The sequence below is a fragment of the Salvelinus sp. IW2-2015 genome, unplaced genomic scaffold (genome assembly GCF_002910315.2).
Source record: "Salvelinus sp. IW2-2015 unplaced genomic scaffold, ASM291031v2 Un_scaffold3100, whole genome shotgun sequence".
Lineage (NCBI taxonomy): Eukaryota > Metazoa > Chordata > Actinopteri > Salmoniformes > Salmonidae > Salvelinus > Salvelinus sp. IW2-2015.
Window position 1 is genome coordinate 1 of NW_019944391.1, and position 16,413 is coordinate 16,413.

The 16,413-nt window shown below is 40.6% G+C and overlaps 1 protein-coding gene across 1 annotated transcript; it reads left to right on the plus strand.

Moving 5' to 3' along the window:
* Window positions 1–88: 88 nt before the first annotated feature.
* On the plus strand, window positions 89–13,419 carry LOC112075349 (cell adhesion molecule CEACAM20; the record flags this gene model as incomplete). Its single annotated transcript, XM_024142360.2, has 6 exons — window positions 89–364; window positions 6,706–6,960; window positions 7,115–7,229; window positions 11,847–11,931; window positions 12,247–12,279; window positions 12,438–13,419. Coding segments are annotated over 6 exons (767 nt in total), but the record flags the coding sequence as incomplete, so codon positions are not given.
* Window positions 13,420–16,413: the final 2,994 nt, after the last annotated feature.

A 16,413-nucleotide genomic window follows, 5' to 3' on the forward strand; every position in this document is an offset into this window, starting at 1 on the left:
CTTAGCCGTGGTATATTGCTTAATTGTAATCTAGGCTACAATCTGTATTATCAATTCATATAATTTATATAACCCATTTCCTTCACAGAACCAATATCTGGTGCTAACATCACTACTACCCCAAACTCTTCAATCATCGAGGGAGGCTCTGTGAACTTAACCTGTGATGCTTCTGGCGCCATCATCACCAGAGAGTGGATGAAAGATGGTCACCCTCTGTCTGCTGGTGGCAACATAATCATCTCTGAGGATAAGAGAGTGCTGTCCATAAACCCTGTGAAGAGAACAGACACTGGAGAATACCGGTGTAKAGTCAGCAACCCCRTCAGCACCGCTRATGCTAAACAYGGTCTCATTGTAAACTGTAAGTAGGCCTACTCTGCTATAAGCCTGGGGTTACAATTACTGTTTTTTWACCTTTTTTTGTTGCATTTAATATCTGACAGTCAGTGTAAATGCTGGATATGCAAGATATAATTTTTTWAATATATTYTTTATTTAAWAAAKAAACGTCCRCTCACYKTCAACTGCSTTTATTTTCAGCAAACTTAACATGTGTAAATATTTGTATGAACATAACAAGATTCAACAACAGACATAAACTGAACAAGKTCCACAGACATGTGACTAACGGAAATGGAATAATGTGTTCCTGAACAAAGGAAGGGGGGGTCAAAATCAAAAGTAACCGTCAGTATCTGGTGTGGCCACCAGSTGAATTAAGTACKCCTCCTCATGGACTGCACCAGATTTGCCATTTCTTGCTGTGAGATGTTACCCCACTCTTCCACCAAGGCACCTGCAAGTTCCTGGACATTTCTGGGGGGAATGGCCCTAGCCCTTCACCCTCCGATCCAACAGTCTCAGACGTGCTCAATGGGATTGACCGGGCACTTCGCTGGCCATGCAGAACACCGACATTCCTGTCTTGCAGGAAATCACTCACAGAACGAGCAGTATGGCTTTGTCATTGTCATGCTGGAGGGTCATGTCAGGATGAGCTTGCAGGAAGGTACCACATGAGGAAGGAGGTGTCTTCCCTGTAATGCAAAGCGTTGAGATTGCCTGCAATGACAACAGCTCAGTCTGATGATGCCTGTGACACACCGCCCTAACCATGATGGATCCTCCACCTCCAAATCGATCCCGCTCCAGAGTACAGCCTCGGTGTAATGCTCATTCCTTCGACGATAAACGCGAATCTGACCATCACCCCTGGTAGAGACACAACCACGACTCGTCAGTGAAGAGCACTTTTTTGCCAGTCCTGTCTGGTGTAGCGACGGTGAGTTTGTGCCCATAGCGAGTTGTTCGGTGATGTCTGGTGAGGTCCTGCTTACAGCAGGCCTACAAGCCCTCAGTCCTGCCTATTGTGGACAATCTGAGCACTTATGGGGATTGTGCATTCCTGGTGTAACTCGGCAGTTGTTTTTTTGCCGTCCTGTACCTGCCCACAGGTGTGATGTTCGGATGTCACGATCCTGTGCAGGTGGTGCTACACGTGGCCTGCCACTCAGAGACGATCAGCTGGTGTGTTCCTGTCTCCCTGTAGTGCTGTCTTGGCGTTCTCACAGTACGACATTGACATTTATTAGTCAGTAGAAAGGCCTCTCTAGTGTCCTAAGTTTCATAACTGTGACATTAATTGCCTACCGTCTGTAAGCTGTTAGTGTCTCAATGACCGTTCCACAGGTGCATGTTCATTAATTGTTTATGGTTCATTGAACAAGCATGGGAAACAGTGTTTAAACCATTTACAATGAAGATCTGTGAAGTTTGGATTTTGGGATTTTTACTAATTATCTTTGAAAAACAGGGTCATGAAGAAGGAACGTTTATTTTTTGCTGAGTGTTATATATGTTGTTTCTATATGTGATATTTCATCTTTTTGATGTCTTCACTATCATTCTAAAATATAGAAATGTCCTTATTTTTGAAAGAAAAGCCTTTTTTTGGTCCATTTTTAAATAAGTAAATACGGTGTAGACATTTTGTGTTGTAAATGACTTTTGTAGCTGGAAACACTGATTTGTAAGGAATATCTACGTAGGCGTACAGAGGCCCATGTCAGCAACCATCACTCCTGTGTTCCAATGGCACTTGTGTTAGCTAATCCAAGTTTCTCATTTTAAAGGCTAATTGATCATTAGAAAACCCTTTTGCAATTATTTAGCACAGCTGAAAACTGTTTCTGAATTAAAGAAGCAATAAAACTGGCCTTCTTTAGACTAGTTGAGTATCTGGCGCATCAGCATTTGGGTTCGATTACATGCTCATAATGGCCAGAAACAAATACCTTTCTTCTGAAACTCCGTCAGTCTATTCTTCTGAGAAATTAAGGCTATTCCATGTGAGAAATTGCCACAAAACTGAAGATCTTGTACAATGCTGTGTACTACTCCTTTCACAGAACAGAGCAAACTGGCTCTAACCAGAATAGGAAGAGTGGGAGGCCCCGGTGCACAACTGAGCAAGAGGACAAGTACATTAGAGTGTCTAGTTTGAGAAACAGACGCCTCACAAGTCCTCAACTGGTAGCTTCATTAAATAGTACCCGAAACACCAATCTCAACATCAACAGTGAAGAGGCGACTCCGCGGATGCTGCGGCCTTCTAGGCAGAGTTCCTCTGCACAGTGTCTGTGTTCTTTTGCCCGTCTTAATATTTTCTTTTATTGGCCAGTCTGAATATGGCTTTTTTATTTTTTTATTTTTTTGCAACTGCCTAGAAGGCGAACATCCCGGAATCGCCCTTTCACTGGTGTTTTGCGTTACTATTTAATTTTACAACATTAACAAGTCTATACTCTGTTTCTGATCAATTTGATGGTATTTTAATGTCCCAAAAATGTGCTTTTCTTTCAAAAACAAGGACATTCCTAAGTGACCCCAAACTTTTGAACTGATGTGTGTGTATATAGAGGGTCGACTGATTAGATTTTTCAACGCCGATACAGATTATTGGACCAAAAAAAGCCGATACAGATTAATCGGTGATTATATATAATTATATTGTAATAATGACAATTACAACAATACTGAATGAACAAAAACCCTTTTATTTTAACTTTAATTAACACATAAGTAAATCAATTTAGTCTCATAAATAATGAAACATGTTCAATTTGGTTTAAATAATGCAAAAACAGTGTTGTGAGAGAAAGTAAAAGTGCAATATGCGCCATGTAAAAAGCGAACGTTTAAAACCTCTACGGACCCCCCATCCATTCTCATCAGAAACGCTGACTAGAATAGCCTAGCCTAGCTCCACAGGATATCATAAAATTATATTAATGAAATCACAAGTCCAATACAGCAAATAAAGATAAACATCTGTAATCCAGCCAACATGTCCGATTTTTAAAATGTTTTACAGCAAAACAACCAACATATATTTATGTTAGCTCAACCCATATCCCAAAAAACACAGCCATTTTTTCACCGGAAAGATAGCTTTCACAAAACCCACAAAGAGATCAAATTAATCACTAACCTTTGAACAACTTCATCAGATGACAGTCTATGACATCATGTTATACAATACATTTATGTTTTGTTCGGAAATGTGACATATTTATAACCAAATCGTGGTTTTACCATTGGCGCATGTTCAGAAATGGCTCCAAATAGAGAAAGTAATTACAGATAGCAACGTGAAATACAGAAATACTCATCATAAACTTTGATGAAGATACATGTTTTAACATATAATTAAAGATACACTGGTTCTTTATGCAACCGCTCACTGTGTTAGATTTAAAAAATAACTTTAGTAAAAAGCACAGCATGCAATAATCTGAAGACAGCGCTCAGCCATTCTCCGCCATGTTGGAGTCAACAGAGTCAACAGAAATACAATAAAATCATAAATATTCCCTTACCTTTGATGAACTTTCATCAGATGCCAGTGCCAGGAATCCTAGTTCCACAAAATCGTTTTTATTTTTGTTTTCTCCTTCGTCTGTCGAATTAGCACTTTGGCTAGCATGTGTAGCTCACGTGTCCATACACATTTGCGCATGAACGAACTTCAAAAAGTGATATTAAAGTCGAATAAACTGGTCAAACTCAGTTGAGAATCAATCTTCAGGATGTTTTTCTCATATATATCCAATAACGTCCCGAGACGGAGAATTTCTTCATTTCTTATCTAACGCATTCAGACAAATGACATTCCAATGTGCGCGGCCAATACTGGCAATCTGCCTGACCTGTCACTCCAAAGCTCTCATTCGGTCCACATTAGGCTAGACGCTTCATTCCACGTCTACTGCTCGTTGAATCTCGTGGAACGTGTATGAAGTGCATACAGATCCCATAAATACATAATGCAATTGAATAGGCGATCCTCCTTTCACAGCGACCCATTTCAGAATTCACTTCCTGTTTGGAAGTTGCCTGACCCATAGATTGTTAACTTTCAGCTGTTTCTTAGTATCCACCATGATATAATTTCAACCAGTCTTTAAACTTCAGAGGCTTTTCTACTCCTACATAGTACTCTCCACACGTACATCCTTCCTATCGTCTCATGCGTCTCTCTATACCACCCACTTCGCACTTTACTCTGCCTCCATCCCTTCTGAACGATCCGATCTGATATCGCCCGCCCTCTCTCAGTCCTCTCTCTCCACCTTCCCACTCTCGACACCATCCTCACCCTCACCCCACCCCACTCCTCTCTTTCGTCTCCTAAGAGCGCCTCTCATCGCTACACTTCGACCCCTGACCATCCTCCGCAGCCCATCTACTAAGCCACTCCTCATCCACTCCTATCTCTCCCGCATCTTTCCTCGCAAACGCTCTACATGGCAGCTCCGCTATCCATTCACACTCGAGCCATATCGACCGATATGTCCGCATGAGTCACTACGCTCTACATCATAGTCCACTCAGCTCGTCCCATCCCTCGTGACCGTTCTGGCGCACAGCCGTCCTCTCGTGCCCTCCTGCCGCTCGATCCTAGCGTCTATCTCTCTCTCATATCTCATATAGCACTTAATCCATCGCTCCCAAGCCTCCTCCTACTCATCATGACATACCTTATCGCATTCGACCGAGCATCTCGACATCATCGCCTCAAACCTACATGCGTCCGCGCCCTCCTCATACATACATTGGAGGAGTTCTCGCTCTCAGCATTCCTACTTATCTCTGCCTCTCATCTTGATCATAGTCTCGCTCATCTCCCTCACCCACTCATCTCGACACTGCCCGTGATCATTTACGTTGTCTCCGTTTTGTTAGGTCAGGGCGTAGCTTGGTTGGCCTCCACGTCAGTGTGTCATCGCATGTGTTATCTCGCTCGCTGTTGTCGTCTGTTCCCTTGATCTAATTTCTGCATGTGATTGCCCTGGTCATGTTTCTCAATCAGAGGCACTGTCCATTCATTGTTCTGATTGGAGAATCAGTACTAGGTACGCCTTTCCAACCTGTGTTTGTGGGTGGTTGTTTCGTGATTAGTGTTTGTCACCTTTCAGGACTGTATCGTTTGTCGTGTTTGTTGTTTTGTTTAGTGTTGCACAATTTTACTAAATTATTTATTGAACACTTACCACGCTGCACCCTTCGTCCCTCTTCTTCTCCTCCAGACGCACAACGTTTCACTTGCTCAGAACATGAGAACCATTTTGATGTGTGTTCCATTACCCAGTTCTTCAATCTCCCAATAAAAAGTTTTAGTTTTTAGTATTTATAGAGATTATGTACATGTCGTCGCACAATTTCTCTCTTATACCATTTGTACTTATTTTACGTTACCTATTGGATGTTCTAATAGGCATTATAGTATTGCCAGCCTAATATCGGGAGTTGAGAGGCTTGAAGTCATAAACAGCATTGCTAAGAATGCCTGGCAACGCACGTAAGTGCTGTTTGAATGAATGCTTACGAGCCTGTGTCTGCTACCACCGCTCAGCCAGACTGCTCTATCAAATCATAGACTTAATTATAATAAACCACACGAAATACGAGCCTTCTGGTCAAGATACGAAATCCGGAAACTATATTTCAAAAACATGTTTTATCTTTAATTGAAATACGGAACCATTTTGTTTTGTTCGAACGTGGCCACCCTAAGTCTAAATATTACTGTTACATTGAAAGCCTTCAATGTTATGTCATAATTATGTAATTCTGGCAAATTAATTACGGTCTTTGTTAGGAAGAAACACAGTTCGCAAAGAGCCAGGCGGCCCAAACTGTTGCATATACTCGACTCTGCTTGCACTGATTGCAAGAGAGTGGCACAATTTCCCTAGTTAATATTCCCTGCTAACATGCATTTATTTTAACAAAATATGCAGGTTTTAAAAAAATATTTGAAAACTGTTGGAAAACCATCCAGGTGAAGCTGGTTGAGAGAATGCCAAGCGTGTGCAACTGTCATCAAGGCAAAGGATGCTACTTTGAAGAATATATACTACATGATTCCATATGTGTTATTTCATAGTTTTGATGTTTTCACTTATTCTACAAAAAATAATAATAATAAAGAAAAACCCATGAATGGTAGGTGTGTTCTAACTTTTTACTGGTACTGTGTATGTTGCATGTATTATATGTATGTATATAATATGTATAATATATACTATTTTCACAACTCTGTACTATGCTGTATATATGTTTGAGTGTGTTAGATCACACTGATTACCAACTAACGAACACATGGCTACCTCTAATTGGAACTGGTGATCTGTGTTACAGATGGACCTGATGGTATGGAAATAATGGGTCCATCTGAAATAGAAGTAGGACAGAAGTTTACATTGACCTGCTCTGCTGACTCCATACCGACTTCTAGTTACACCTGGGTGCTTAACGGGACAGAGATACCTGGACATTCACCTGAGTTCACTAAAGAGAAGAGTGAATACTCTGACAGTGGGGATTACACCTGTACAGCAACAAATKATGTCACTGGAAACAAAACATCTGTGGTCCATAAACTGTCAGTAAAAGGTAAAGTTAGCAGCTTTTAAGACAATATGAACATAGTAGGTGTCTTTATTGTGTTGTAACTGTCACTCAGATGCACTGTAATGTGCAGTACTGCTTGTTCATTGTGTGAAGCCTTTCTCTMATCTGTGTATTGTTCTATCTCTGGTCTCTGCAGCGAAGGGCTCTCTAACTCCAGGTCTGTCTGCTGGTGCCATCGCTGGGATTGTGATTGGAGTATTGCTGGTTGTGGGAGTGGGAGTTGGTGTTACAGTGTTCATCAATAAAAATGGGTGAGTTAAAAAGTGTCAAAGATGTTAATATTGTTAATGTTTGTCAACTTAAAAAAAAAAAAAAAAAAACATTTAATTTCAAAAGTGAATTTTCTATCACTGGTAGTGGAAAACAGGCTCTATTTTCACATTGATCCAAATTGGTCACTAAGAGGGCCTTGGTGTATTTCAAAAGCTGTTAATAAAAGCATAATGTTCGAATGACTTTCTTAACAGCAACCTTTCAATTTGTGTTTCTTGTTGTATATAAAACCAATGCTGACCCAATGCATCGAAGAGGTAAGCATATACTCTATCTTAAAAGTCGTCATAATTAATAATGTCTTTCAAATTTTTGCTTACTCCACATTTACATTTATCATTTAGTAATTTAGCAAACACTCATATCCAGAGTGACTTACAGTTTCCACAAAGAAATTAAATGGATTCAGACAGCAGAAAAACACCATTGTATATGACAAAGCTTAAAGCGCCAATCAGCCGGCAATCACCCACCCCGTTTCGGTAAAAAGCTAAGGGATGGGACTGGACAAATGTAACCACTCTCAGATTCATAGACCGAGCTATGGATGCAAGGGCTGACCATCCATCATATCAACATTATAGTTGTAACCATGTTATGAGGCTACATTGTGTTTGTTTACATTTACTTTGTTTAGAAACACTGGAGTAAAACAAGCTTATATTTTAGGTTATGATGGGGTCCGACAGTTGAACTAAGCTCATGAGACATTTATAAGTAATATTCCTCAAGAATCAATGGGTACACATTCATTTATTCAAAATTCAAAAGGCACTCGCACATCTGAGCAATCTTATTTGCAGGTGCATGGAAACAATTGAACAAGATGAAGGAAAAAGGAAACTGCACACTGCTCTTCATAGTATCACCGATATTTAATAAGCTTACGTATCCGCCACACCGCCTTCGTCAGAGTTTTTGTGATTTTTTCGAAAGTTGCACCCTTATGTAGACCTGGCCCCACCCACATCCGTTCTACAMATCGAAGGGGGTTGGAGGCAAAGGAAAAACAAATAAGTGCTACCAAATATAACAATATGCATTTCATAAATATTACAAAAGTGTATAAATAAGGCGTATTGAACACGTCTGTAAAATCTCAATGAGGACATAGCAAGTTTTCATTAGTCATTGGGTACATCATACGAAAAACATCAGAATAATCTACAAGAGACACATATTTCATGTTCAAATTCACAACATAACATACATAGGCATTTCATCATTAAGTCCTTTAGGAAATAATGTCTGGAGGGTGAAAATCCCAAAACATTCTCTTTTACTCAGAGTATTATTAATATATCCTCCCCTGTCTGATAYCTTAACTTTCTCTATGCCACAAAATCTAAARTTGGAAATGTCATGCTTYGGGTCATTGAAATGTACAGCGACTGGATAATCCCTGTCTTTCTCCTGATTGAACTTTTATGTTCACTAATTCTCTGTTTGAGAGAGCGGGTGGTTTTACCGACATAACAGAGCCCACATGGACATTTAATAATGTAAATAACATGGGTGGTGGAACACGTAATAATGTCATTTATTTGGAACCKTTTTCCTGTGTGTGGGTGRCAGAAATATTKACACTTCATCATATTGTTGCACTGTGCGCATMCTCTGCATTTATAGCTACCATTTGGTAGAGGGCGTAAAAGWGYTTRGCTRATTTTCTTWWGTGGCTGGCAGTTGGCATGAACCAATTTATCGCGTAAATTGCGACCTCTCCTATACACAATATGTGGTGGATATTTAAATTCAGCCGGCAAAGCTGGGTCCAATGATAAAATATGSAAATATTAAATCCCACTTTTCACGAATTCAAAGTATATGTAGTTGTGAACATTACGGAGTGTTCTTTGGCTTTAGCGGGTCTTTTTTGTAGCAGTTCATCTCGTGTTTTTTCCAATGCCAAATTATGAGCTCCATCCACACATTGTGACAAATAGCCTTTTCTTAGAAACCTCATGCGCATCTCCGCTGCTTTTTCTAGATAATCCTCTGTGGAGTGGCATATACCGCATACCGCGCAGTCTAAAAAATTGGCTTCTTGGAAGTCCTCTTTAAAATGGCTCAGGGTGGAAGCTGTCACCCTGTAATAGAGTATTTCTGTCCGTTTCTTTTCTATACAGAGTTGTAAACAGGGTTCCATTTGATTTCTCAATCCACATATCGAGATAATGAACACGTTGAGTGTCACGTTCAATAGTGAATTTGAGATTAGGGTCAATGTCATTGAGTAGTGCCATAAAATCTGACAGTTCTTCTTCAGTTCCTTCCCATATACAAAAAATGTTGTCAATATATCGATACCACTTCAGGACCTTATTCAAAAATGGATTCTCGTTTTCATTAGTAACAAAACGTTCTTCAAAAAGACCCATATAGAGGTTAGCATAGCTCGGCGCAAATGGAGAGCCCATCGATGTTCCATTCGTTTGGAGGTAGTATTCATCATCAATCCTGAAATAGTTATACGTCAAAACATATTCAGCCAACTCTAGAATGATGTTTGTTGGTGGATATTCATTAGTATCTCTGTCTCCCAAATAGTGTGCTAGTGCTGCCAGCCCCTCCACATGGGGAATGCTGGTATATAGACTCTCGACATCTAATGTGATCAAAATACAGTCTTCTTTCAAACCCGTTATTGGTGAGATCTTGTTTATGAAGTCTATAGAGTCTTTTACATATAATGATTGCATATGAGATTTAATAAAAGAGTCTACAAAGTTCGACAATGGCTTTAGCATTGAGCCTATTCCTGCAACCACTGGTCTGCCTGGATAGTTGCCTTGTTGTGTTTTAGGTTTGTGTAATTTCAGTAAAATCTATAAGCATGGACGCATGGCACATTTGCAGCAAAGATATTCATATTCAGGTTTTGAGATAAGGTGGTTTAATAGGGCTTGCTCCAGATTGGAGCATATATCCCTTTGGAACACCTGTGTGGGATCAACACTCAGTTTTCTGTAGAAACGTTCATTGCTGAGTTGTCTCTGAATTTCTTCTTTATATTTTTCATAGTCTAAAACAACTACAGCACCCCCCTTGTCTGCAGGTTTTATAACCAAAGATGAATCTTTCATTAATTCATTGAGTGCCAGTTCTTCTGTTCTAGTGAGATTCTTCTGAATATGGTTTGTTTGTCTCGTATATACTGACATGGCTTCTTGTTCGACTAACCTACAATAGGTATTAATCGAGGAGTTGTTAACCATGGGACAGAATTAGCTTTTGGGCTTAAAATGGGTACCAGTTCTTTGATGTGTTACTAGGCCCGAATCAGTGTTTTGCGAAAACACATGCTTAAGTTTAATCTTGCGAACGAATTTAAACAGATCTACTTTCGTATCGAATGGTTTATCTGTACATGTAGGTACAAAAGAGAGGCCCTTAGATAAGACTGAGACTTGAGCGTCAGTAAGGTCTTTTTTGGAGAGGTTAATTACYKCGTCCCKCTGTAGCTCCGTGTCCACRGCCTGTGTTYCTGGTCTCCTCTTCGACCGMTTGCCTCTCCTGCATCGTTTCTTTTCTTTCGTGGAGCCCTCTGTTGCTTCCGGGCTAAAAAAACGGACTGTGTGCCATGGTAGCTGGAGTCACTGTCTGTAGGGAATTCGCTCTCGGTGGATGCCTCTGTGTCCAAGTCTCCATGTCCTCCCGCTGCTGCGTATCTGCATCCCCCGATCAGCGGTGCGTCCCTCCGTCGGCCTCTCCGTGCTCCTGTCCTTGGGCCTTCCCATTCGTACACCTGGTTGAGCTGGTAGTCCTCTGTGTCTCGCTGGTATTTCTTGATCTTTGTTGCTTGTAGAGAGTCTCTGTATTTCCCAATGGACTGCCCATTCTCAAACAGAGAATTAGTGAACATAAAAGTTCAATCAGGAGAAACGACAGGGATTATCCAGTCGCTGTACATTTCAATGACCTGAAGCATGACATTTCCACCTTTAGATTTTGTGGCATAGAGAAAGTTAAGATATCAGACAGGGGAGGAGATATTAATAATACTCTGAGTAAAAGAGAATGTTTTGGGATTTTCACCCTCCAGACATTATTTCCTAAAGGACTTAATGATGAAATGCCTATGTATGTTATGTTGTGAATTTGAACATGAAATATGTGTCTCTTGTAGATTATTCTGATGTTTTTCGTATGATGTACCCAATGACTAATGAAAACTTGCTATGTCCTCATTGAGATTTTACAGACGTGTTCAATACGCCTTATTTATACACTTTTGTAATATTTATGAAATGCATATTGTTATATTTGGTAGCACTTATTTGTTTTTCCTTTGCCTCCAACCCCCTTCGATGTGTAGAACGGATGTGGGTGGGGCCAGGTCTACATAAGGGTGCAACTTTCAAAAAATCACAAAAGCTCTGACGAAGGCCGTGTGGCCGATACGTAAGCTTATTAAATATCGGTGATACTATCAAGATCAGTGTGCGGTTTCCTTTCTCTTTCATCTTACACATTCATTTACAAATCCAAGAATGGATGTAGCAACTGCTGATTGTCCCTTTAACACTGTAACAATGCTTATACAGACAAGATAGCAGCATTTATACCATCCCCTCTACTTGTGCATCTCTAACAGGCTCTCAACAACCTGTACATGACAACCCATCACCTGTGTATGAGAACACAAGACAAAATCAATCTCCACCTCTACCCCTGACAGTAAGTAAGCTCTGGTCACCTAGGATGTGTCTGTGCATGTCTGTATTCTACAACAATCTTACTATTCATGAACAAGATGACTTTGCTTAACAGGATGTACAGTGTAAAAATACTATGCAAAGACTGTTTGCCTATGATAGTGTATTCCAGGACGTTTCTGTTTAACTCAAAGGCAGTTATCAGTTTCTGGCCTATGTAGGTTATTCATTAACATATGATAGCTGTTTTTTTTGTCATGCAACTGTTGGTGTGGCTGTTGCCTTCTATCTAATGGCATTTATTATTTCTGCTTTTATCCCAAATTATGAAATGAAGGATTTAAATAATACCTATGATACTAGGATAATGGTAAGTTTGTGTTAAGACAACAGGGCACCAAGTGACTGCAATACGATCAAAACAATTGATTTATGTCTTATTTTGTAAAATGATCTTCATTCTGTGTCATTGCTGATAAATAGATGTTAATGTACCTTTTCTTTTCTCCCTCACCTTCAATCTAACAGTAAGAGAAGTCAGTGGAAAATATCTCCATTCAACCACCGTTCTCCAGTTTCCCCATCAACACATAAAACCTGCCATGATAACACCCAGTGTGGATCTGTAATATAATGTACATAATCAATACATTTATCTCATGTTTGTCTGCTTGATTGTGTACTTTATTATTTGACAACAATAACCTTTTTAATGAAAGTATATGACAAAATTTATACTGTAACTTAGCTAAATGAAGAATAATGTGGGGGATGCAATGTTAACAATGTAAGGACCACCCACTTGGGAGCCAGGCCCACCCTCTTGGGAGCCAGGCCCACCCACTTGGGAGCCAGGCCCAGCCAATCAGAATACGCTTTTCCCCCAAACGGACTTTATTACAGACAGATATACTCCTCACGCGGCCTCACGTGGTCTGCGGTTGTGAGGCCAGTTGGACATACTGCAAATTCTCAAAAATTACGTTTGAGGTGGCTTATGGTAGAGAAATGTACATTCAATTATGTGGCAACAACTCTGGTGGACATTCCTGCAGTCAGAATGCCAATTGCATGCTCCCTCAAAACTTGAGACATCTGTGTCATTGTGCTGTTTGACAAATTTTGGAGTGGCCTTTTATTGTCCCCAACACAAGGTGCACCTGTGTAATGATCATATTGTTTATTCAGCTTCTTGATATGCCACACCTGTCAGGTGGATCGATTATCTTGGCAAAGGAGAAATGTTTACTAACGGAGATGTAAACAAATTTGTGCATAAAATTAGAGAGAAATAAGATTTTTGTGCGTAATGAACATTTCTGGGATTTTTATTTCAGCTTATCAAACACGAGACCGACACTTTATATGTTGCGTTAATATTTTTTTCAGTATATAGAACACTATTGTGAAGTGTGATGGCAAAAGGGGAAAAAAGCTGGAGTACTTTATTGATTATCATGATATAAAAAAATTATTATTAATAAAGATCGCCATCCATTTTTTTATCAACTATTGTTCTTTGATCAGTATTGTGTTATGACATTCAGTTACTTCATTCCCACAACGCTGGGCATTGGTTCTAAATGATCCTACAATTATGTTAGTGTTAGAGAAGGAGTATAAAACACATGTGTATTTTTAAGCAATAAGGCCCGAGGGGGTGTGGTATATGGCAAATATACCACGGCTAAGAGCTGTTCTTATGCGCAACGCGGAGTGCCTGGATACAGGCCTTAGCCGTGGTATATTGACCATATACCACAAACCCCCGAGGTGCCTTATTGCTATTATAAACTGGTTACCAACGTAAATAGAGCAGTACATTTATAAACAGAGCTATGGATTCAAGGATTGACCATCCATGATAACAAAATTATAGTTGTAACCATGTTTTGAGGCTACATAGTGTTTGTTTACATGTACTTTTTTTAACAAATATTGGAGTATGAGAATGGCGCCGAAGGAGAAGGCTGCCGTTTTACAATCCCGTAACCAATTGTGCTATTGTGTTTGTTTTTTCATGTTATTTGTAAGTTATTTTGAACATAATGTTTCTGCAACCGTATCTTATAACCGAAAAGAGCTTCTAGATATCAGGAGATGGATTACTCACCCCATACTGGAGGAATACTTTTTCTTCAACGAGTCGGACGGGAAGGATTTACTTCAGACGCCCGACAAGGACCTGATCCCCGTCATTCGCAGGAGAACGAGACGGAGGTATCGTGGACGAAGATCCGGGTGCCTTGTTAGGATCCAATGCCGAGAGGGTAATCTACCTTTACCATCGGTCCTATTAGCCAACGTACAATCAATCGATAATAAAATACACAAACTACGATCACGTATATCTTACCAACGGGACATTAAAACTGTAATATCTTATGTTTCACCGAGTCGTGGCTGAACGACGACATGAACAACATACAGCTGACGGGTTTTAAGCTTTTTCGGCAGGATAGAACAGCAGCCTCTGGTAAGACATGGGGTGGCGGTCTATGTATATTTGTAAACAGTAACTGGCGCATGAAATCTAAGGAAGTCTCAAGGTTTTGCTCGACTGAGGTAGAGTATCTCATGATAAGCTGTAGACCACACTATTTACCAAGAGTTGTCATCTGTATTTTTCGTAGCTGTCTGCATACCACCACAAACCGATGCTGGCACTAAGACCGCACTCAATGAGATTTATACGGCCATAAGTAAACAGGAAAATGCTCATTCAGAGGTGGCACACGTACAGTTGAAGTCAGAAGTTTACATACACCTTAGCAAAATACATTTAAACTCAGATTTTCACAATTCCTGACATTTAATCCTGGTGACATTCCCTGTCTTAGGTCAATTAGGATCACCACTTCATTTTAAGAATGTGAAATGTCAGAATAGTAGTAGAGAGAAAGATTTATTTCAGCTTTWATTTCTTTCATCACATTCCCAGTGGGTCAGAAGTCTACATACACTCAATTAGTATTTGGTAGCATTGCTTTTAAATTGTTTAACTTGGGTCAAACATTTTGGGTAGCCTTCTACAAGCTTCCCACAATAAGTTGGGTGAATTCTGGCCCATTCCTCCTGACAGAGCTGGTGTAACTGAGTCAGGTTTGTAGTCCTCCTTGCTCGCACATGCTTTTTTTCAGTTCTGCCCACAAATTTTCTATGGGATTGAGGTCAGGGCTTTGTGATGGCCACTCCAATACCTTAACTTTGTTGTCCTTAAGCCATTTTGCCACAACTTTGGCAGTATGCTTGGGGACATTGTCCATTTGGAAGACCCATTCGCGACCAAGCTTTAACTTCCTGACTAATGTCTTGAGATGTTGCTTTAATATATCCACATAATTTCCCCCCTCATGATGCCATCTATTTTGTGAAGTACACCAGTCCCTCCTGCAGCAAAGGACCCCCACAACATGATGCTGCCATCCCCGTGCTTCACGGTTGGGATGGTGTTCTTCGGCTTGCAATCCTCCCCCTTTTTCCTTCAAACATAACGATGGTCATTATGGCCAAACAGTTCTATTTTTGTTTCATCAGACCAGAGGACATTTCTCCAAAAAGTATGATCTTTGTCCCTATGTGCAGTTGTAAAGCGTAGTCTGTCTTTTTTATGGCAGTTTTGGAACAGTGGCTTCTTCCTTGCTTAGTGGCCTTTCAGGTTATGTCGATATAGGACTCGTTTTACTGTGGATATAGATACCTTTGTACCTGTTTCCTCCAACATCTTCACAAGGTCCTTTGCTGTTGTTCTGAGATTGATTTGCACATTTGGCACCAAAGTACGTTCATCTCTAGGAGACAGAACGCGTCTCCTTCCTGATCGGTATGACGGCTGGGTGGACCCATGGTGTTAATACTTGCGTACTATTGTTTGTACAGATGAACGTGGTACCTTCAGGCGTTTGGAAATTGCTCCCAATGATGAACCAGACTTGGGGAGGTCTACAATTTTATTTCTGCGGTATTGGCTGATTTCTTTTGATTTTCCCATGATGTCAAGCAAAGACACACTGAGTTTAAAGGTAGGCCTTGAAATACATCAATAGGTACACCTCCAATTGACTCAAATGATGTCAATTAGCCTATCAGAAGCTTCTAAAGCCATGAAATCATTGTTTGTTATTCGTTAATAAAAGTAACGATGTATTCATATCACGCTGCGCTTTGGTCTCCTCACTACAACGAACGTGACAGAATTACCCACCACAACCGGACCAAGCAGCGGGCAGCAGCAGCGGGCAGCAGCAGCAGCAGCGATCGCAGGACTCCTGGACCTGGGAGGAGATTCTGGACGGCAAGGGACCCTGGGCACAGGCTGGAGAATATCGCCGCCCCCGGGAAGAGCTGGAGGCAGCCAAAGCCGAGAGGCAGTGGTATGAAGAGGCAGCACGAAAGAGCGGCTGGAAGCACCCCAAAAAAATTCTTGGGGGGAGGCACACGGGGAGTGTGGTTAAGTCAGGTAGCAGACCTGAGCCAGCTCCCCGTGCTTACCGTGGAGAGAGAG